Source organism: Leuciscus leuciscus (genome assembly GCF_965113295.1).
Source record: "Leuciscus leuciscus genome assembly, chromosome: 1".
In the NCBI taxonomy this organism is placed as follows: Eukaryota; Metazoa; Chordata; class Actinopteri; order Cypriniformes; family Leuciscidae; genus Leuciscus; species Leuciscus leuciscus.
This window is the reverse complement of record NC_138725.1, coordinates 75,622,553-75,645,995: the sequence shown is the minus strand read 5'-3', so window position 1 is coordinate 75,645,995 and position 23,443 is coordinate 75,622,553. Positions and strand designations below refer to the sequence as shown.

Sequence of the window (23,443 nt, the reverse complement as noted above, 5' to 3'; positions counted from 1 at the left end):
TAACTGAGGCTACTAACTTTAAACATCCTAAGACTTTTTATGTATTAGTTTGTTCTCTTTTTAATTCATCTTTCAAAACACTTCACTGGATGTATAAGTATTAGTGAATATAGCCCCCTAGATGGCGCTATTAATCTTTAGTTTAGATAGTTCACCCAAAAATGAATAATGAATAATTTATTTACCCTCATATTTTCCAAACCTGTTTTTAGGGCCCAAGCCCTGAAAGGGCGAAGGCCCTATTGTTTCCGGTAGGATTATTTATTATTTTTTCTTTTTTTTGTAGTGGAACTCAAAAGAAGGCATTTTGAAGAACACCCAGTCAATATTGGACCCCACTGACCTTCATTGTATAGACAAAAAATAAAAATACATAGAGAGTTGAGACATTTTTCAAAATATACTTTATTGTCCCATAAAGTAAAATAAAAAGGTTTTGCAGGCTGGAATGGTAATGACGTTTGGACACTTCAGCCACAATTACAGATGTGTGTGTGTATATATATATATATAAACAAATAGCATTTGTTTTAAAGAAATATAGCACAAGCACTCTTTTTAATCGAAACATTGTGTTGTGTTTTCATGTTTTATGTTAGACATAATGATCTTATGCTGTACAAACTGTATAGTATATCCCCTAAACTTAACCATCACATAAAACTTTCTGCATTTTTACATTCCCCCCCCCCCCCCCCCCCCCCCCCCCCCCCCCCCCAAAAAAAAAAAGTGTCTGATTTATAAGCCGTTTTCTTCGCTGGCCAAAAAATTTAAATAAAAAAAAATTGACCCCACAAAGGTGACAATATCCAAAATCATTGACCTTGTGGGGACATTTTTTTGGTAATGTTTTTGGTAATTGTTCAGTGATATCTTCCAAAGATTTCAGAATCTTGGCACAATTTTTTCTCTATACAGTGTTGATATGGCAACTAGTAAATCCACTAAGTTTCGTCAGCATGTGTGCAAGTATTTAAAACAAGGGTGTTACAACTAGCCCCGCTCTCCTCTAACATAAGACTGTAAATCAGCTTTTCAGATGTCGGACCCGTGAGTTACAGGAAGTTGACAGTCTCTACGACGGTTTACAGTATAACACTACTGTAATTACATCTGATGCATATCTCTGACACAGTCTTTGATTGTTTCTCTAGTTTACCATATGTTTACTGTGTTCACAAATTGCAAATATTATCCATTTCGGAAATTGCAAACCATTTGAATCTATAGGCCTATTTATAGATATATTAAGATATAGTTGAATCAAGTGATAGTCTCTTTGCTAAATATGGCTACCTTAGTACAAATAGATGGGTCTGTGCTATTGTTAGCTAGCTATAAACTAGGAAACATTTATAATATAAAGAATTATAAAATATAAAAAATATATTACATCATATATTTTTCTATGTATGTGTGTTGAGGAAATACATCTGCAATATATTTATACACAAGCAGTACCATATCTTATCACATACACATCTACGTATATATTATGAAGTAAATTAGGCTGAATATAAAATGACGTTCATACATTATGATATTAGTAAATATATTTTCAATATATGAAAAGCGCCCATTCCTTATATATTATTCAATATTTTGTAATATATTAACACAATATAGTATTCTGTATATTTAAAAATATACCGTTAAATCATTTAATATATTGATAATTCATATATATATATATGGATGTATTTTTGTCTTTGCATGAGAGTATTGCTTGTTAAGACTCTTGTTTCTTCCTCCTTTAAGCTGACTGTGGTTTGTCACTCTGATGCAGTCTGTCATCTGTGAAGTGTTTCTGCTCACTCCCCGAATGTGAAACTGCGAGCCGCTCATTTATTTTTACACGTATTTGTGCAGCGTATATTTTCTTGAGACTGCGTTTGATGCTCTGTATAGCAGCAGCTGTTAAGGTGAGTATCATGATTGTTGATGCTTTACTGAGGAGGACTGCATTTTCTGTCTAAGAGGAGTGTTGTTGAATGAGCAGATAGAGTGGTTTGATGGACAAACTAAAATGAGCTCTAGAGCAAAAAGTACGTATTAAATAATTTACTTTAGAATATACTTCAGTGCGAACCTAATGTAATGTTTTCAGACACTTAACTGCATGTTAATTGCAATTAAATGAACATGTATCGTAGTTTAAATTGATATTAAATGCAATTATTTGAACTTCAGAGCGCTTTTTGACCCACTTAAGTAACAGTAAAGATCTTTATACTTAATTGTCTTTGAAACATGGTTAAAGTTACTGCTGAATGTACTGACTAGGATTTAAACTAAAATATACTTAATTTGTAATGATGAAGTTGCAATTTAGTACATAATCAAGCACTTTGCATGTGCTTTAGTTTGTTAGTCAACATCAAAATAAGTGTAAAACACGACAAAAGATTCTTGAAACACAATGAGTTCAAATGTACTGTACTTTAAAGTAAAACTTTTAATTTTACATTATTACCAAGTGCACTATTTAAAAGTGAAGTTTCCATATGTATAATTAAGTGGCCATTGTACAGCAGCCACTGTGGCTATAGTGGTTTTCCATTTAGCATTTTCACTGGCCACAATTTTGACACCAATACCACGGTGAAAAACTGCCATAAAGATAATTTTAATATGATCTCATCATTTGTCAGCAGGATTATTAGGCTGCTGTCCCTTTAAGACCTGACGCACAGATCCAATTGTTCTGTTACACACACGTTTTCTTTCTCAACTGTTTACATTCACTTAAAACAACTGACTATGTTTACGTACTCACCTACGGAAGCCCTGAACCGCAACGAAAAAAAGAAAGAAAAAAAGAATAAAGACGAAATATTTCTAGACTAAAGTCTAAATGTTTCAAAAATAAAGTCGTAATGTTTAGAGAATAAAGTCGAAATGTTTCGAGATTAAAGTCGAAACATTACGAGAATAAAGTCGTAATATTTGTTTTAGTAAAGACCTCCGCTCGTGAAGTCAAACTGCTTCTGACATGGATCTAAACATAATATAGCTTTTTACTTTTATCTGGGCTTTCAACAAAAGGAAATTCTACAGGTGCTAATCTACCAACATGGCTTTACCATTTGTCTTAGGACGTTACAAAATATACTGCGCTGGAATAGACTTTACAGGCGAAAACACTTTTCAGACTGGATGGAAGTAGCCAGCTTACACAGCAAAAACTCCAGTGTTAAATGAACTCTCCTGGGAGTTCAAATATGAGTGTTCAAATATGAGTGTTAAATTAACACTCAAGAGTGTTAAAGTTAATGAGCTAATTAAGTGATTAATTGAGTGATGATTGACCATTATTGAAGACACCTGATGTTAACAAGCAGAATCACTGAAGGAGAAAATAATTTTTTTTAAGATACCGTTATGGTGATCAGTGTTTGCTTTAGTTGGGCTCTTGACCCTTAAACTGTTACCATTAGATTTTGTCTGGCTGTTGTATCTGAGTTATAACTGCCAGCTGAACAAAGAGAAAAGTTGATCAGGTTGTGTTGGTTATGTTTTGACATAATCATAATTTGACTTGAGTCACTAAACTCAATTAGAGTCTAATCTCTGACTTATAATGTATATTGTTGATTACAGCATCACTGTGATTCTACAGCATAAGATCCAGAATTTTCTAAATAATCTAAAGGTTTTTTTAAAGTTGTTCTGATAAAACAAAATCTTTCTTTTAGGCACACACAGACATCAAGAATCAGTTTATGAATCTCAACAATGGTGACAAACAGAATATTCAATTAGGGAAAGGAAATTACTAAGACAATTCAGTTCATAATGTATTCATACCGCAATGCATGATGGGAGCCATGAATGAGTTTTGATTGGTGGCACCCAGAATGCACTGCAACATGCTTTATTATTGTCACCATTGTTGAGATTCACAGGCTGATTATTGATTTCAGTGTGTCTAAATAAAGTACATTTCTTTCGGTAATTGTCTTTTGATCAGAACAACTTTCAAGAAATATTTTGGATTGTATTGAAAATGCTGATAATCATTTGCTGTAGAATCACAGGGCTGCTGTAATCAACAAGATAGACATGATTCTCTAAATGAGATTTGTGCTTCAGGTCAAATTATGATTATGTCAAAACATAACCAACACCACCTGATCAACTTTTCTCTTTGTTCATCTGGCAATTATAACTCAGATACAACAGCCAAACAAAATCTAAAGTTAATGATTTAAGGGTCAAGAGACCAACTAAAGCAAACACTGATCACCATAACGGTGTCTTCAAAAATTAGATTTTCTCCTTCAGTGATTCTGCTTGTTAACATCAGGTGTCTTCAATAATGGTCAATCATCACTCAATCAATCACTTAATTATCTCATTAACTTTAACACTCTTGAGTGTTAATTTAACACTCATATTTTAACACTTTAACACTCTTGAGTGTGGAGCCATATAAACTCCCAGGAGAGTTCATTTAACACTGGAGTTTTTGCTGTGTAATATCTGAGGAAATAACGGGATCCGGCCAAATGATTGGATACAGAATGATGCACTTAAATATAAATTATATATATATATATATATATATATATATAATATATATATATTTTTACGTTGCGGTTCAGGGCTTCCGTACTCACCAAGACTGACATTTTGACAGTTTACTTAAGTTTATTATTGTCTTTTAAAAAGACTACAATTGAAAAATGTATAGCCTATAATTATATATAAAATGAAACCCGCCAAAGTGTCTAGAGGGAGTGACTTCGTTACACGCCACTGCTGAAATCCACACGCATTTGGCGGGTGTTAAAGGATTAGTTCACTTTTAAAAAAATGTAAATTCTGTCATAATTTACTCACTCATTTTCCTACTATGGAAGTCAATAGGGTCCATCAACTGTCTGGTTAGGCCTACCTTCTTCAAAACATCTTCCTTTGTGTTCAGCAGAAAGAAGAAACTCATACAGGTTTGAAACAACTTGAGGGTGAGTAAATTATGACAGAATTTTCATTTTTAAGTGAACTATTCCTTTAATGTCAAGCCTTGTCTGCAAGTACAGATTTTTTTTTTTTTTTTTTAAACATACATTTAAGTTTTAATACACTAAGTGTGCATTCACTGCAACAAAGAGCTTTTTTTTTTTTTAAGGGTATAGTCAAACACAATGAATGCACAATTATTAAAAGTATAGAGGAGCAGTTATTACCGGCATGTTATTGTTACGTAACGGGCACGAAGGAGAACAATTAAAATGGTATTTAATGGAATAAACTTGGAATCAGGAACATCAGAACAGAAGACGCACACTCACACAACCTCACGAGAACACAGGGTCTAAAATACACAGAGCAAACCAAAGGAACTTAATTAGATAGACACAGGTGAAGGAGATGACAAATTAGACAGACTGGGGGAAACTGGGTCACAGGACTAAACCAAAAACACCATGAGGCATGGGAGATAGATAGCTTGTGTATTTGATGTTGATTTTAACATAAATTAATTACACACTTTTAGTTTTTTGTTTTGTTTTTGTTTATCCGTGTGGTTTATTTAAGTAAGAAAGGCTCTTGGGAAATAAATCCCATGCAAATATTACACCTTAAGGGGATAGTTCACCCAAAAATGAAAATGTGCCCATGATTTAATCACCCTCAAGTCATCCTAGGTGTATATGACATTCTTCTTTCAAACAAATATCAGAGTTATATTAAAAATGTCCTGGCTCTTCCAAGCTTTATTATGGCAATGAATGGTGGTTTCTGATTTGAAGTCCATAAAAGTGCATCTGTCCATCATAAAAGTGCATCTATCATCATGAAAGTGCATCTATCCATCATAAAAGTGCATCTATCCATCATAAAAGTGTATCTATCATCATAAAAGTGCATCTATCCATCATAAAAGTGCATCTGTCCATCATAAAAGTGCATCTATCCATGATAAAAGTGCATCTGTCCATCATAAAAGTGCATCTATCCATGATAAAAGTGTATCTATCCATCATGAAAGTGCATCTATCCATCATAAAAGTGCATCTATCCATCATAAAAGTGTATCTATCATCATAAAAGTGCATCTATCCATCATAAAAGTGCATCTGTCCATCATAAAAGTGCATCTATCCATGATAAAAGTGTATCTATCCATCATGAAAGTGCATCTATCCATCATAAAAGTGCATCTATCCATCATAAAAGTGTATCTATCATCATAAAAGTGCATCTATCCATCATAAAAGTGCATCTATCCATCATAAAGGTGTATCTATCATCATAAAAGTGCATCTATCCATCATAAAAGTGCATCTATCCATGATAAAAGTGCATCTATCCATCATAAAAGTGCATCTATCCATCATAAAAGTGCATCTATCCATCATAAAAGTGTATCTATCCATGATAAAAGTGCATATATACATGATAAATGTGCATCTATCCATCATAAAAGTGCACATGATAAATGTGCATATATCTATCATAAAAGTATATCCATGATAGTCTCCTGAAGTGAAGCGATGTGTTTGTGTAAGAGAAATATCCATATTTAAAACTTTATCGACTAAAATAACTAGCTTCCGGCAGACTGAAAGAAGAATGTCATAGACACCTAGGATGACTTCATTTTAGTTGTGAACTATCCCTTTAATAAGGAAGTTGATTCTTGATTATGATACAGTTTCTGCTCTGATGCACACAGCTCTAGACTGTCTGGACGGCTGCATCCCTGATCATGGAGACGATTCCCAATGGATATGAAGATGAAGACCTGATTGAGCTGGAAGCTGTTGGGAGATCACACAGAGCAGTGAGATGTGGGCACACACCATACAGACAGCCTGGTGTAAATCCCTTTAATAAAAGACCGAAGGGAAGCAATAACTTCTTGTTTTTGTCTTGTAGTTGATCTGACTCACGGGGATCGAGAAGACCTAGAGGCACAGCATTACCATGAGCCCAAACAGAGGAATAGCTGGTCCTCTTCAACACAGAGGGTCCTGTCCTCCATGCCCAGTCGCTCTATCAGTGAGAGAATGTTTTGATATGGTTTCCCAAGGAACTTTAATTTATATTAAACTTACTACTTAATAGTATTTGCAAACAAACCCTTGTGAATAGGCAGATTTTGATAAACTTATTAAATTCAAAGGCCCGTTGTCAATAACTTTTTATGCACTTTTTATGTAATTCATATTAAATTACAATTTAAGTAGTGTAAGTACACTTCACATTCAACACAATTAAATGCACATGGAATGATTCTGGAAATTTCCTCTGAACGGACTTTTACGATTTCTTTTAATCAGCTTGTGATTTCTAGTGGAGTCAGTTTTCCCGAAGTTCACTCAGGTGTCCCAGCAGAGTAACACAGGTGTAGAGAATCACATTCACTATTCCTTTTGTTGCATGCGCTGTCTTTCTTTAAAATAAATGCCCATATTTATTTTCCTATCAAATGCAATGCCATTTATACATTCATTTACTTGTAGTTACTTGTAACAGAGCTACTGTACGTTGAGGTTCAAAACAGAATAGTTTTCTCCACTTTATAGCAATGTGTTCATTAACTCTTGTTTCCACTGTTAAATATGGAAGCTTGTTTCCGCCACAGAATGAAAAATAAAAAAGGATTGCGTGATATAAAGTCGCAATTGTGTTATAAAGTCATAATTGCATGATATAAAGTCGCAATTGCGAGTCATAAAGTCATAATTGCGTGATATAAAGTCGCAATTGTGTTATAAAGTCATAATTGCGTGATATAAAGTCGCAATTGTGTTATAAAGTCATAATTGCGTGATATAAAGTCGCAATTGTGTTATAAAGTCATAATTGCGTGATATAAAGTCGCAATTGCAAGTCATGAAGTCAGAATTGCATGATATAAAGTCGCAATTGCGAGTTATAAAGTCAGAATTGCGTGATATAAAGTCGCAATTGTGTTATAAAGTCATAATTGCGTGATATAAAGTCGCAGTTGTGTTATAAAGTCAGAATTGCGTGATATAAAGTCGCAATTGTGTTATAAAGTCAGAATTGCGTGATATAAAGTAGCAGTTGTGTCATAAAATCAGAATTGCGTGATATAAAGTCGCAATTGTGTTATAAAGTCAGAATTGTGTTATAAAGTCAGAATTGTGTTATAAAGTCGCAGTTGTGTCATAAAATCAGAATTGCGTGATATAAAGTCGCAATTGTGTTATAAAGTCAGAATTGTGTGATATAAAGTCGCAGTTGTGTCATAAAGTCAGAATTGCGTGATATAAAGTCGGAATTTCGAGCTATAAAGTCAGAATTGCGTGATATAAAGTCGGAATTTCGAGTTATAAAGTCAGAATTGTGTGATATAAAGTCGCAATTGCGTGATATTGTCATGATCTTGTGTGGACCTTTTGTTATTTCCAGTCTTGTGCCATGTTTTGTAGTTCTTTGTAGTTTTTCACGTTGATTAGTCTTCCCCAGGTGTGTCTTGTTAACTTGTTAACCCTGTGTATTTAAACCCCTGTGTTCTTGGTCAGGTCTTGTCCTACATGGATGTGTGTTTGGTGTTTCTTATTCTGTTCTTGGTTTCATGGTCTCTGTTATGGTTTTGTTTGTTTATTTAGATTTTTAAACTATTTTGCATTTGGATCCAAACTTTGATTTTTGAGTTCACCTTGTATTACAGAATAACCACAAAGAACTTCTAAACATGGCACAAGACAGGAAATAACAAAATGTCCACACAAGACAGGAATCATGACAGATATAAAGTCGCAATTGTGTGTTATAAAGTCGGAATTGTGAGATACAAACTTGCAATTGCGAGAAATAAATTTATTTCTCGCAATTCTGACTTTATAACACGCAATTGGGAGATATAAAGTCAAAATTGCGTGATTTAAAGCTACACTGTGTGATATTTTCCCCCATCTAGTGGTGAAATTGTATATTACTACTACCCAGTGAATATTAGTTTCTGTTCCTTTCAATTTCAAGGGCGTTTTAACTCCTACGGTGGCCGTATTATTCCAAGATTAACATGGCTTCCAGTTCGACTTCGTCCAATTGCGCCTTTAAAACTATTCATCACCTGTGATCCGTCGCAGCACAGATTTATGTTACAAGGTAAACAATACTTTTTCACCATTGACGTGAGGAAAAGTAACGCAAGTTATACTAGAGGTCGTTCTAGCGTTATGCACAACCATGCTATGGTTAGACAAGCAACTATAAAACTTTGAATTTACACAAATAGGCTGGATTACCTCTCGAGAGGAAAGCAGGCATCTTCGGCGTCCGTTTTAAAATCTTTGCTCCTCATGAGCTCTTTCCATCTGGGAAAAGTTACTCCAGTATTGACTTTGGTCTTGCTGATTTGCCTGTCGCGTTGACGTTTTAATTCTCTCTTTCGCTTCCTTGGCGACTCTGAGCTACATGCCCATACACAAAAGAAATATATTTGAAATATATTTTCAGTATATATTTTGGAATATATGCAAATATTTGAAATTGGCAAAAATAAATATATTTCACATGTATTTGGAATATATGCCACATATATTTTGACACTTTTGGGGACCCATACAGGAAAAAAATACATTGAAATATATTCTGAAATATAACAAAAATATATGATGTTAAGTGTGAAATATATTTATTGGGTCAATTTCAAATATTTGCATATATTCCAGTAGCACCTCAATGCAGTACACGAGATCCGGGGGGCGGAGTTGGATCCAGATATAAGGGGTGGAGATTGGTAGGTTTAGGGGTGGGTTTAGGGATTAAGGGGTGGAGATGGGTAGGTTTAGGGGTAGGTTTAGGGATCAGGGGGTGGAGATGGGTAGGTTTAGGGGTGGGTTTAGGGATTAAGGGGTGGAGATGGGTAGGTTTAGGGGTAGGTTTAGGGATCAGGGGGTGGAGATGGGTAGGTTTAGGTATATGTAAGGTGGGAGGAGTTGGATCTAGATCCGACTCCTCCCCGTGGATTTCATGTTCTGCAGTTCATGTTCATGTTCTGAATATATGACCATCTCATATATTCCAAAATATATACTGAAAATATATTTCAAATATATTTATTTTGTGTATGGGTGTCCTCGAAAATAGGCGTGATCCTCCATCAGCAATCTTTCAAATCTGCCGGCAGTCGCGAGTAATCTCCCCCTCGCATTCGTCTCTGTGTCACTGAGTGTAAAGCGCGAAAGGCGAAGCTTGAATTACAGGTATGTCCCTCTTTGGCTAATGTAGTTTCAAGATGGAGGGGCAACATGGCGACCGGCATTCGAACCCCTCACCCGTATGTACTTTCAATGGCAGATTATAAACTTACGAGAATACTTTATTACTTGAAAGAAGTAAATATACATTAATGAGCACATATATTTTTGAAAGAACTAAGTGTTTTTTGCTAAGAATCAACTAAAAAAAATCACACAGTGTAGCTTTAAAGTTGCAATTGCGTGTTATAAAATCAGAACTGCGTTATATGAAGTCGTAATTGCGAGAAAAAAAGTCAGAATTGCAAGTGTATTTCCCACAATTCTGACTTTACACGCAATTGCGACTTTATATCGCGCAATTCTGAGAAATAAAGTCAAAATTGCAAGATGTTAACTCGCAATTGTGAGATAAAAGGTCGCAATTATCTTTTTAAATGTTTTATTCTGTGATGGAAACAAGCTTCCATAGTTAAGTGTACAGTGTCTTTTCTCAGGATGGAATCAGACGGCTGTGCTCTCCCAGAACCAGAGCCGATCCACCAAAACGCGAAGACGACGACGAGCGCCTAACCCTGTCTCCACCACTTCCAGCGCTGCAAACCGGGATGTGTTTAGAGAGCGGAAGACCTGCGCTGATGACGGTTTGCAGCAGTAAAACACTCACAATGCCAATCGTTTCAATCAAACAGGGCTCATATCATGAGGAATCACTTTTCCTTGATCTTTTAAGATAAAATAATTTGATGTGGCGCGAAACACCGTAACTTTCAGAAGTTCCTCCACAGTGAGAAAGTTTAATGAAGCTGAACTGCAAAGACGACTCGTTCTAAACTTCTGCAATTTAATGTCACTCTTATATATAAAAGTCAGTTCTGTCATGACAACTCTCTCAGTGTTTGGCATGGTAATGTACAATATAACACGCATGAATTACCAGTAGTGGATTTAGACAGGTGGAGCTGGGGAAGATGGAGGGTTTCTGAAAGCCTGCTGCACTACTACAGCAAATGCTGACCAATTGAGCTCATTGGCTCAAATACAGCAGTAACCAATCAGCTGTGCCCTATAGAGAATGATGTGATTGCAAGCAGATTGAGTTGAGGAGCGACCAGCCGGCGCCATCTAGAGTTTCATCACAGAACTTTGCATGGCAACAAGAAAGAGAGAGGAAAATGTGCAAATGTTTAAACTTTATTCACATTAAAGTGGACCTCAGTAAACTGACACTGACTTTGTTTCTGTGTCCTGGTCCTAGTTATCCAAGATGAGGAGCTGCTGAATAAACTACAAGATTTGCCTGCTGGAGAAAGTGTACGTCTGTTGCGTGAGATGCCTCTTAGTGTCTCTAAGAAGCGTGAGATCAGGTACAGAATTCATTACAGTACTGACTTTTACATAACATTAAAGCTTCTTAAAAAATGTATTTAAAATATATAGTGAAAATTGTTCATCTCTTTGTACAAGTCTTTGTGTAACCTTATCTAAATGTGTTTTTTTAGAGCTTTGTGCTTCTCCTGGGAGCTTGCACAGCCTCTCTCTGAAAACGAAGCCCTGTTCTGCCATCGGTTTCAAGCTTGCTTCCTGAAGGTGACTTTTTGCACAGTAACTTTTAGATTAACATTAATACATATTTACATCTGGTTATTTCCATGAATGATGTTTAAATGAACTTGATTTGAAACTTGCTAATGACGTGTGATCGTACACGAAGGCATGGAAATACATTGCATTCGGACCGATACCGTTACTATTTCTGTGTTAACTACAAAAACATGAATTTGTGAAAACGGTGATGTCATGCACATGCGTATTACGTGTTCAGTCTACAGGCGCATAGTGTTTCTTTACAAAGTGACATCACCAACTACTGGCCTGGCACGAATAATACAGTGTTTTAGTCGGATCAGGGTGAACGGGGATCGTTTTGATGATTTTGTCGTATGTACAAATTGTTGTCATGTAAAAGTACCATAAGGAAACTAAAAGGACATGCTAAACTGAAAGGATATACTAAAGACAAAGACAAATAATGGTTAGTAAATATATAATAATAATAATAATAGTTTTAATTTATTGATTTGATACTACATTAATTTGTATATATATTAATATATATAACAAATTAATTTAATATCAAATCAATACATTTTAACAACAAGGCAAAGTCACTTTTCAGTTGTTTCTCAACACATTATTTGTCTGTTTAATTAGCGAGAAAGTCATTCTACCGAGTCATTAAGATGCATCATTTACTATATAAAATTTAATCTTACAGCATTTTCCACATAAGCAGTAATGTTTGTTTTTAAATTTTGTTAAAAAAAAACCCACAACAACAACTCACATGTCAAATAGTAAACCCCTAAAAGTCAGAATTATGCTTATGTTTGTTTTAGTTTGTGGACTTTTAGTTTGTATTTCCCCAGTTCCTGTTTTCCTTTGTTTGTTTTCCGCTCCTCTTTTGTTACCATGGTGACCATCATTATGAGTTTGTTTGGTTCAGCTGTGTGTGTGATTAATGACCTTGTTTGTATCTGTTCTTAAATATATTTATATATATGTTCTTAAAAAAAAAAAAAAAAAATATATATATATATATATATATATATATATATATACAGTGTATATATATATATATATTTTTTTTTTAATGAATGAATGAATGAGGCATTTATATAGCGCTTTCATATGTACTACTGTACACCCAAAGCGCTTTACAATCATATCAGGGGATCTCTCCTCAACCACCACCAGTGTGGAGCATCCACTTGGATGATGCGACGGCAGCCACAGTACAACGGCCCCAGTGCGCTCACCACACACCAGCTATAGGTGGAGAGAGGAGAGAGAGTGATAGAGCCAATTCAATGTAAGGGGATTATTAGGAGGCCATGATTGGTAAGGGCCAATGGGTGGAATGTGGCCAGGACACCGGGGTTACACCCCTACTCTTTACGAGAAATGCCATGGGATTTTTAATGACCACAGAGAGTCAGGACCTCGGTTTTACGTCTCATCCGAAAGACGGTGCTCTCTGACAGTATAGTGTCCCCGTCACTACACTGGGGCGTTAGGACCCACACAGACCACAGGGTGAGCGCCCCCTGCTGGCCTCACTAACACCTCTTCCAGCAGCAACCTGGTTTTTCTCAACCTGGTTTTATTTCATGTTATATATATATTATCACGGTATATCATATTATATATATATATGTCACTCTTCAGTTGTCTCTCAAGGAGACTGGTTTTATGTCTTCAATGCTTTAACAATGTAAGGAGGACACCAATTTGCACCCAATTTGTATATAAATCACTGTTGAAATGTACATTTAAATTTTTTTTAAATTTAGATTTCTGGAGGTTAATATTGAAACCCTGCCCGCACTTCTTTTTGACAGGTTTTGTGTGGTTGCTGGTTAGGTGGACTCTCACAGAAGAAATCCATACAGCTCTGGCAGAAAGTGCTTAAAAACATCAGTGCTCGCTTTGGCACCGGGATCCTGTCCTATTTCATCTTCCTCAGAAGACTGTTACTCTACAACATCCTCTTCTTCCTCATCAACGGCCTTTTCCTGCTCCTACCACAAATCTCAAATCCACCTCCACCTCCACCTTCAGAAGATGAACACACTTACCTCTGGATGCTTACTGGCACGGTAAGGATGTATATTTTAAAAAGCAAGTCCTTTATATTGTGGTCATTGTGTTTTTGTGGATTCTCCATGGTGTAGATGATTCATTGGGTAAGGGGAAAGGACATCCCATTCCCTGTGAATTTAAGTAAATGCCCTGCTTTATATTACTTACCGAATGCTATCATTCTTTGTTCCTCAACAGGGTTTTCTCACAGACTCTGTGATGTTTTATGGCCACTATACCAACTCCACAAGTGGAAATTGCCAAGCTAAAGCTACAGTGTGTCCTCACAATTACAACATACCCCTGGCATATATTTTTACGATTGGAACAGGCATGTTTGTTACATGCGTAATGCTTGTTTACAGGTTCGTCTATTTTCCATACTCATTGTTTTAATTAATTTTCACATCATTAGCTTGATTAAATCAGATTTTCTTTTTCCTTCCAGGATGTCAAAATCATTCGAAAAGAGTTTCTGCACATTCAAGGCTACCGGTAACCTAGCTTTAAAGGTTTTCTGCTCTTGGGATTTTAAAGTCTGCAGGAAAAGGTCTGTTAAACTGCAGGCGGTGAACATCTGCACTCAGCTGAAGGTTTGTGGAAATATGACTTCATTCATGTTAAAACTACTTTATCCTACACAGATCTAATAATTAAATTACAGTATGTCATACACAAATGTTAGATGCATATTAGTTCCTTAGTTAATATATACCCTTAAAGAGTCAGTTCACCCAAAAATAAAAATTCTGTCATCATTTACGTCGTTCCAAACCCATAAAACTTTTTTTAATCTCCGAAAAACAGATCAAAATATTTTTTATTAAATCTGAAATATATCTGTCCCTCCATTGACAGTCCACGCACAACTACAAATTTGACTTCAAAAAGTTAAAAAAGACATTGTAAAATTAATCCATATGAATCGAGTAGTTTAGTCTATATTAATTTCTGAAGAGACTCGATTGCTTTATATGATAGACTGTTATTCACATATAAACATTCGTCATCACACAAATCAGCTATGATAAACGTAAGCACGGTGCACTTGACGTGTGAGAACCAATGAGGATCATTCTTGTGTTACGCATCATGCTTGAGCCTCTACAAGAACCAATGAGGTTTTCAATGGAGTGTACCTTGAATGATTTGAGCTCTTAACAGTGCACTATACGGAGGGAAAGGTGGAGAATGAAGTGTACCCAAGCTTTTAGGGTTAGGTTTAAGGTCTCCCTATGTCTCAGTTTGTAGATCCTGCCCCCTTTTAAAGCTTTGAGATCTCTAAACCCTTCTCAAGCCGGACGCCCACTGATTTGTCAACCACTTTAACCAGCCAGAAACCACCTCAAATGTTCCAAAAACCACCAACAACCTCATGCTGGTTTATGTGATGTGTGGTTTTAGTTTCCCATAAAAAAAAGTCTTTTTGATTAGCTAATAGTGAACTATGCATTCAGTAGAGTACTATTACTTATTTATTTGTTAATCAGGGTTTCTTGTTAGTAATCAGTAGTTGCTGGAATGCTAATATTGTGTTACTCATTTGTTCCGGTGTAGTTATTCATTAATGACGGGACCAGTATAAAGTGCTGTTGTCATTTTGAATGTCAAATACTTCCTCCAAGCCCATTGCACAAGACTTTCTGAAAAGTTTAAACACTGTAGCACAATCAACACTGTTTTTTTTTAACAACTGAATTGGCATAATCAGCAAAACCACTGCTGGAAAGTCTGAAGCAGGACAACATGTTTGTCCAAACAATGGAAGACAGGGACAATTCTGTTTGGAGACACTAGTGGTGCATAATTTACGCACTTCAGCTTTAACAATGCATAATAATTTGTTGACTCTTACCATAGATTTGAGTCACTCTGCTGAATTTTTGTGTTTTTAGGAAATGCTGTCAGAGCTCAGCTGCAGTAAAAAGAAGAGGAACTTGTGTTCAACGTTGGGCTGGTTGAGTGTACACTTACTAGTATGGTCCATTTGCCTACTTTGCATTGGTGCCTGCATGATGGCTGTTTACTATAGCCACCCTTACCTTGAGCAGGGCAAATTTATGGTAAGGGTCTGGTCATAGTGTCAAATAGACAACAGGAAGGCAACAGGAAACTTAACGCTTAAAAAATCACACAAATAATGGTGGAAAAGACCAGTCACTTCCTGTTCAGGTCACACACCAGTTATTTTTGCAGCTTCATTACATTGCAAACAGCTTTATGTGTCCTTCAACGGTATTCTCTGGGTTTTTTTTTGTTTTTGTTTTTTTTATTGGACTGTTGCCTTACTGATCTGTAACTTGTTTTCAGAGTGTTTTAGCCTTTTGCAGAACTTCTGTGCTCATTCTTAAGAAAAAAATACCATTTGTATGATACGGCAATTGATAAATTGAAGCAAAAATAAGTCATAAAATAAAACTATTTAAATTGTTCATGTAAATGTGCAGAATTGTCCCCATTCATCAAGTTACATTCTTATGGGTTATTTAGAAAACCTTAATGTCATTGAAATGCTCACAGATTTTTCCACTAAAATGCTATATGCATTTCTGAATTCTCTTTTCTTTGCTGAACCCTGTTATGCTGTGACATTTAAAGCTAAAATCTTCAGTCTGATCTTCATATATGACCTGGCATGTTGTTTTTGAATACTTTATTTGATACAATGTGTGTGCATGTCTTTATCAAGTCTTTTCAGGAAAATGACCCAGTCCGTTTGCTGGCCATGCCTTTGGTCGTGTCTTGCATCAGTCATCTACTGCCTGGTTTCTTCGACAAGTTATCCAAGGGGGAAGATTACAACTCCCCAAGTGTTCACATTTACGTGTCCATTGTAAGGTCAGGGACGCAAATACTTATTTGCTTACCATACTTTCGCTAACTATTTATGCACTTCCTGTGTAATTCCGCTATGAGCGTTTTCGATTCAGTGCAGCAGGAAGCAACTTCAGCATGCTTCATTTGCTTGCCTTTTAAATCACTTTTATATTTGCATTTTAATGCACAGTCTTGCTCACTCTAGTGTGACATTTTAATGCACAGTCTTGCATGACTCTTATCTTAAAGTACCTTTTAGGTCTGTTTAATTAGCAAGAAAGTCATTCGACCAAGCCATTAAGATGGAAAATTAAAATTGGATCTTACAGCATTTTCCACATAAGCAGTAATGTTTGTTTTTAAACTTTGTAAAAAAATAAAAATAAAAAAAAACTCTCACATGTCAAATGGAAAACCCCCAAATGTCAGATTTGTGGACTTTTAGTTTGTGTTTCCTCAGTTCCTGTTTTCCGTTTCATATTTTCATACAAGACATACTTTTTACCTTACAATGTTGCTAAAATATGTAATATTTTATCACTCAAATGCATGAATACAGAGAATACATGTACAAGAATCTTGCATTTGAAACTAGATTTCTATCAAATCTAATTTTCATTATTTTGGACATGCTTATTTGTCATTTGATTATATGTTAATAACCAAACTGATGTCAAATAACATATTTGTTCAGTTCACACAAGTTCAAGACAGGTTGTTATCATTAGAATAAAATATCTGAGTGTTAAGCAAACAACCTTTCGGTTTCTTCTTTCACAGGAACCTGTTGCTGAAGGGTTGCATTTTTAGTATGTTGTGTTACTATTGGCTCACGAAAATCGATGACCGCACGAAAGGCCAAAAGGTGAACAAAATCATGAAACCTAAAGACCTCTTTTAAAAATCCAGTAATGTTGTTATTTCGACAAAATTATTCAAAGCAATATTGATCAAGAAGCCAATCCTCACAGTTCATGTGTTGATTTGTTTGTAGGGTGTATATTTTCTTCTATCTATGTGCTTATTAGTTGAATTTGAAATAAAGCATGATTGTCTTCATTTGTGTACTTGCAGTGCTGGGAGACATTTGTTGGTCAAGAGCTTTATCGTTTGGTTTTAATGGATCTAATAGTTGCAGTGCTGCACATCATCTTTGCAGAGTTTCTGTGGGGGTAAGTTCTCGTGATCCCAGATAATAATGGCAGTGATGTTTGGCTGGGTTTGTTGACTCTTTCTGCCCCTTCAGGATGTGCATTAGAAACTTCACATTTAGGAGGAGGAAACTGGAGTTTGACATTGCACGAGATGTTCTGGAGCTCATCTATGGTCAAACGCTTGTGTGGTACTGTCACCTTCTCATGGAGAAACGTTACAGTTTGTTCTGATGGCATGACACTCACAGTCTTTTCTGTGTCCTCTTGTTATAGGTTTGGTGTGCTGTTTTCACCCCTGTTGCCTGCAGTACAAATTGGGAAACTGTTTCTCTTGTTCTACTTCAAAAAGGTCAAGATCTTCTTAGTATTTTTATAGGCTTCATTTGGATGACAGTTCATTGAGGATAGGAGATTGTTTAATTACTTTATTGCTTTAATTATAAAGATGTAGTTCCCACCCCAAATGCAATTCGGTCACAATTTACTTACCCCTCATGTTGTTCTTTAGTGAAACACAAAAGGAGATGATAGGCTGAACTGAATCCATGTATCATTCGTTCATTCGTTTTTTGATGAAAAAAACGAATGAACCCCCCCAAAAAAACGAAAAACAACAATTCAGCTTGATTTTTCATTTTCGTTCTGAGGTAGAAAAATGTATAAACAAATTGAATATTCGATTTCTACACATGGGGGCGGGAATGAAACGCCCCTTTCCCCTGTTTTGTCAGCTGAAGATCAACTGTTCCGTCATTAGTTCTTCCTCAGTTCTTCACTGCAGAATAAGAGTCCTCCGCTTGTACGGATTCTTAACATGTTTATTGCAACTACATTTCATCTTTTTCTCATCAAACAACCAGACTAACGAATGGCTCGACACAACCCGTGCCGGGGAAAAGCCTAGTCAGGTCAAATTTATAGCAGTCATAAACCCGGGTGTGCAGCGCCGTTGTTTTATCTATTAAGCACAGATAAAAGCCTGACAACGCTAAACGTTCAGTTTTCTGATAATATAATTCACATATTAAAGTGTGGCAATAAATTAAATGTGACAATTATATTAATTCTAACTATAAAAATACCAACAGAGTTGCTTGATGCAAGTAAATGGTGGTCTAATTATTTTATGGTTTCTATGCTGTTTATATGGCAGAATATATGAGCAAAATCCTTGAAAGAGCAGTCGCTGCCCTACTTCATCAACACATGTCCCATTATGCTCTTTATGAACCCTTCCAATCTGGCTTCAGAGCACATCACAGCACTGAGACTGCCCTTATCAAAATGACCAATTACCTCCTCATCGCTGCTGATTCTGGACATATCAGCATCCTCATTCTTCTAGATCTCTCAGCAGCCTTTGACACAGTTTCCCATACTATCCTTCTCAACCATCTAGCTGAATGTGTTGGCCTCACTGGCTCAGCACTCTCCTGGTTCCAGTCATATCTCTTCAATAGGGAACAGTTCGTCACCTTTAGAGACTCCAGCGCCCCCCCGGCCACAGTCAAACAAGGTGTGCCTCAAGGCTCTGTGCTTGGACCCCTCCTTTTCACCATTTACATGCACCCCCTCGGCCAGTTAATACGTCACCATGGTCTCAGTTTCCACTGTTATGCTGATGACACAGCTGTATGCACCAAACCATCCACTCAGCTTCCCCCACTGTCACTTGTTGACTGTCTGAATGAAATACTAACCTACTCAAGCTAAACAGCAGCAAAACAGAGCTAATGGTAGTGGCTCCCAAGCCACTGCTCTTGATGGTAGGTGATTTACTCCTCAAAGTGGATGGTTGCTCCATCTCTCCATCCCAAGAAGTCCGCAACCTTGGTGTCATTCTGGACTCCACCCTTTCCTTCCAGTCACATGTCAAACTCATTACCACATCTGCATTTTACCACCTTAAAAATATCTCCAGACTTTGACCTTCTCTCTCAGACACTGTGGCAGAGTCACTCATTCATGCCTTCATCACCAGTCGTTTGGACTACTGTAATGGTGTCCTGTATGGGGTACCCAGCAAGGTCCTGGACAAGCTACAATATGTCCAGAACTCGGCGGCCAGGGTTCTCACACACACTAGGTCATGGCAGCACATCACCCCAATCCTCACTCAGCTTCACTGGCTCCCGGTCAAATTCCGCATCACCTACAAAATCCTCCTCTTCACCTATAAATCTCTCCATGCCACTGCCCCCCAGTACCTACTGGACCTTCTCCATCCCTACATCCCCTCACGGAATCTACGGTCCATTGACAAGGGCCTGCTCTCTGTCCCCCACACCAGACTGCAGACTTTAGGCAGAGCATTCAGCGTCGCAGCCCCCACCCTCTGGAACTCCATCCCCTCAGACATCCGAAATGCCCCTTCTCTGGACACTTTCAAAAAACGTCTAAAAACCCACCTCTTTACAAAGGCGTTTAACCTTGAATGACTTTTCTTTTGTCTCTGCAGTTATGTGTAAAGCGTTCTTGGGTCCCGTGAAAGGCGCTATATAAATATAAGTTATTATTATTATTATTATTATATGACCATGTAACATAGGCTATAGGCTTATATGAATGAATGAATGAGGGATTTATATAGTGCTTTCATATGTACTACTGTTCACCCAGAGCGTTTTACAATCATGGCAGGGGGTCTCTCCTCAACCACCACCAGTGTGCAGCATCCACTTGGATGATTCGACCGCAGCCACAGTACAACAGCGCGCACACACACACACACACACACACACCCACCAGCTATAAGGTAGAGAGAAGAGAGAGTGATAGAGCCAGTTCAGTGTAAGGGATTATTAGGAGGCCATGACTGGAAAGGGCCGATGGAGGGAATGTGTCCAGGACACCGGGGTTACACCCCTACTCTTTACGGTTAATATGTTTTATTGATATTATTAGGATATCCTCTGTCAATTAAGGGTGTATGTGTCTCCCCCTTTATAGACAAGTTTGATGATGAACTTCCAAGCGCCCAGGAAACACTGGAGGGCCACTCAGATGAGCACTGTCTTCGTCAGCCTCCTGTTTTTACCATCCTTCATTGGGGCCCTTATGTGTGTCATATATACGATGTGGAGGTTTGTCTCTTCAGAATATTACATTCACTCTTCACTGCAAAAAAAAAAATATATATATATATATATATATATTTTAAATAAATTGGCAGATACTTTTGCTTGTTTTAAGCAAAAACTCAAATTAAAAATGATTTAATTTAGCCCCCCCGCCCACACAACCCATTTTTTCAGCAGGTTTTGTCCATAGCCACTTTCACATATGGACCACAAAACCAGTCTTACGGATCTTTTATTTTTATTTTTATTGAGATTTATACATCATCTGAAAGCTGAATAAATAAGCTTTCCATTGATGTTTGTTAGGTTTAGGACAATATTTGGCTGAGATGCGACTATTTGAAAATCTGGAATCTGAAGGTGCAAAAAAAAAAAAATAATATTGAGAAAATCACCTTTAGAGTTGTGCATTTCTGTTGGTGATTTTGCTGCATCCACTCACAAAAATACATTTTTGATATATTTATGGTAGGAAATTTACTAAATATCTTCATGGAACATGATCTTTACTTAATATCCTAATGATTATTAGGTAATTTCGACCCATATAATGAATTGTTGGCTATTGCCACAAATATACCCGTGCGACTTATGACTGGTTTTGTGGTCCACAAACACACACACACACGCACGCGCACGCGCACGCGCACGCGCACGCGCACACGTCCTGAACACAAAGCAAATGATTTCAATAATAAAAGAGACATTGCAGTGCGAGTGTGTTTTGTTTGCTGCTTCTGTTTTCTCAGGATCAAGCCCTCCTCACACTGTGGGCCCTTCAGGAGCCTCCACAACATGCTCCTCTTAGGCAAGCAGTGGATCATGGATCTGGGGGGCTCGAATCCCAGTCTGAAATGGCTCAGCTTGGCGTATCTTCACTTGGTGGACAACCCTTTGTTCCTCTTCATTTTGGCAGGCCTGTTCCTGTGAGTTTCCCTTGCTCAGTCATGGGTCTCCTGGGTGAAGTATAGTTCAGATTTGGGTCATTGTTTTAACCTGTCATCTCCATCTCTTTCCAGAACCATTATATACATTCACATGCAAGTTTTGGATGGCCAAAAGTTGATCATTGGAAGGTTACAAGTACAGATAGACCATGTGAGTATTATGACCCTTGTGGAAAAGTACATAAGTATATTATTTCCGTAATAAGTTCCCTTAAGTGCAAACTGATTATAATGTTTTTGGGCACTTACTATATTTAAAATATAATGAATTTAAATGTAATATTGAATAGCATGACAGTTAAATTCATAATCAAGGGTCGTGTCCCAAATGACGCACTATACACAATGAGAATTGCATTTCAACTTTTTAACAGAGAAATTGTGAGTGGTGTTTGCATTGATTCTGAGTTGCTATCAGGATGTTCATTTAATAATTCGGGTTTTCTTGCTAACATCTCCTCTGTCTTCTTAGGAGGGTGAGGATAAGAAGTTCCTCATAGCTAAACTACAGGCCCTCAATGAGGCGAGCGCGCTCAGCCGTGAGGTCAACATTTGGGCCTTCCTTTAAATCTGAGACTCTTCCTCATGCATTCAGGATGTCTGACAGATGAAGACATTCCACAGCTTTTCTTGTGGCTGATTTCCTTCTTCTGAACAGGTGTTTCAATGACCGCGTCACCTGCTGATTACTTCTATTACCCAGGAAGGCTGGATTCTACAGAAAACTAATTTGGAAGAATACACTTTACCTTCAACAACAAACATAAATCCTGAAAAACTGGTTTGCTTATGTAGAAGATGGAAGTCAATTACCACTGCATTTTGGAGTTAGTAAATGACACTGATATCTAGCAGTGCCACTGTCATGTAATCACATTACAAATATTTTTAAACACACAAGGTTAATTTTTTGCTTATGGAAATGTTTTTTTTTTCAGATCTATATCTATATTTTTTTGTGTGGTGTTAATAATAATGTGATGATAATTTTAGATGATGGAGAACTGTTTCAGAGACACGGGCTATGAATACCTTATCGTGAAAAACAATATACTAAAATGTATTTGGAAATAAAAATAAATTGTGCTAAGTATACTAGAGTTACATTTTACATATGTATATGCCTATTTAAAATACCCTGCAGTTGTCCTTTTGGTATACTAAAAGTCCGCTAAATTGGAACAACTAATTTGTACTTAAAGTATAGGCTTAATTTAGTTATCCGGAAATAGTGCTGAGGTGCAACTAAAGATAAACAAGTGTTTTTGATTGTGCTAAAGTGAAACTTATGCAAGTATACTTAAAATATCTTGCATTTAAAGACTGTTATTATACAGAGATCATACTATCCTTACTATAACAGATATTAAAACACATTTTAAGGCTTAATATTAAGAAGTGTGCATTGTGCAATGAAGAAATATAATTTTATATCAGTAAGTCTTAAGTGATATTTGTGATTTGAAGTGTATTTAGTATGAAATAGATGTATTTTAAGTAGATTTTGGTATGTTGAGATTTAGTTTATTTATCTATCGGCTGTCTTTTGGAGGTTTAAGATCAGTCAATAAATGCAACATATCTGTAAAAGACAATTTGTGAATTACTGATTTTATTTT

The 23,443-nt window shown here is 36.6% G+C and overlaps 1 protein-coding gene across 3 annotated transcripts; it reads left to right on the top strand.

Annotated features, from left to right (window-relative positions):
* Positions 1 to 1,776: 1,776 nt before the first annotated feature.
* tmc6a (transmembrane channel-like 6a) lies at positions 1,777 to 23,419 on the top strand. 3 transcript variants are annotated; one of them, XM_082185434.1, is made up of 20 exons: positions 1,777 to 1,922; positions 6,683 to 6,797; positions 6,886 to 7,008; positions 10,682 to 10,828; positions 11,443 to 11,551; positions 11,687 to 11,774; positions 13,586 to 13,843; positions 14,025 to 14,191; positions 14,275 to 14,419; positions 15,722 to 15,889; positions 16,516 to 16,664; positions 17,424 to 17,508; positions 17,718 to 17,815; positions 17,890 to 17,985; positions 18,071 to 18,146; positions 20,747 to 20,880; positions 21,627 to 21,803; positions 21,897 to 21,975; positions 22,297 to 22,368; positions 22,483 to 23,419. In XM_082185434.1, the coding sequence occupies exons 2-20, from the start codon at positions 6,716 to 6,718 to the stop codon at positions 22,492 to 22,494; spliced, it is 2,265 nt and encodes a 754-aa protein (XP_082041560.1). In that variant the 5' UTR covers positions 1,777 to 1,922; positions 6,683 to 6,715; the 3' UTR covers positions 22,495 to 23,419. The 3 variants fall into 3 exon arrangements, with proteins under 3 accessions (XP_082041560.1, XP_082041559.1, XP_082041558.1); XM_082185433.1 differs by adding an exon at positions 4,863 to 4,967 and having other exon boundaries at positions 22,297 to 23,419; XM_082185432.1 differs by having other exon boundaries at positions 22,297 to 23,419.
* The last annotated feature ends 24 nt before the right edge of the window (positions 23,420 to 23,443 follow it).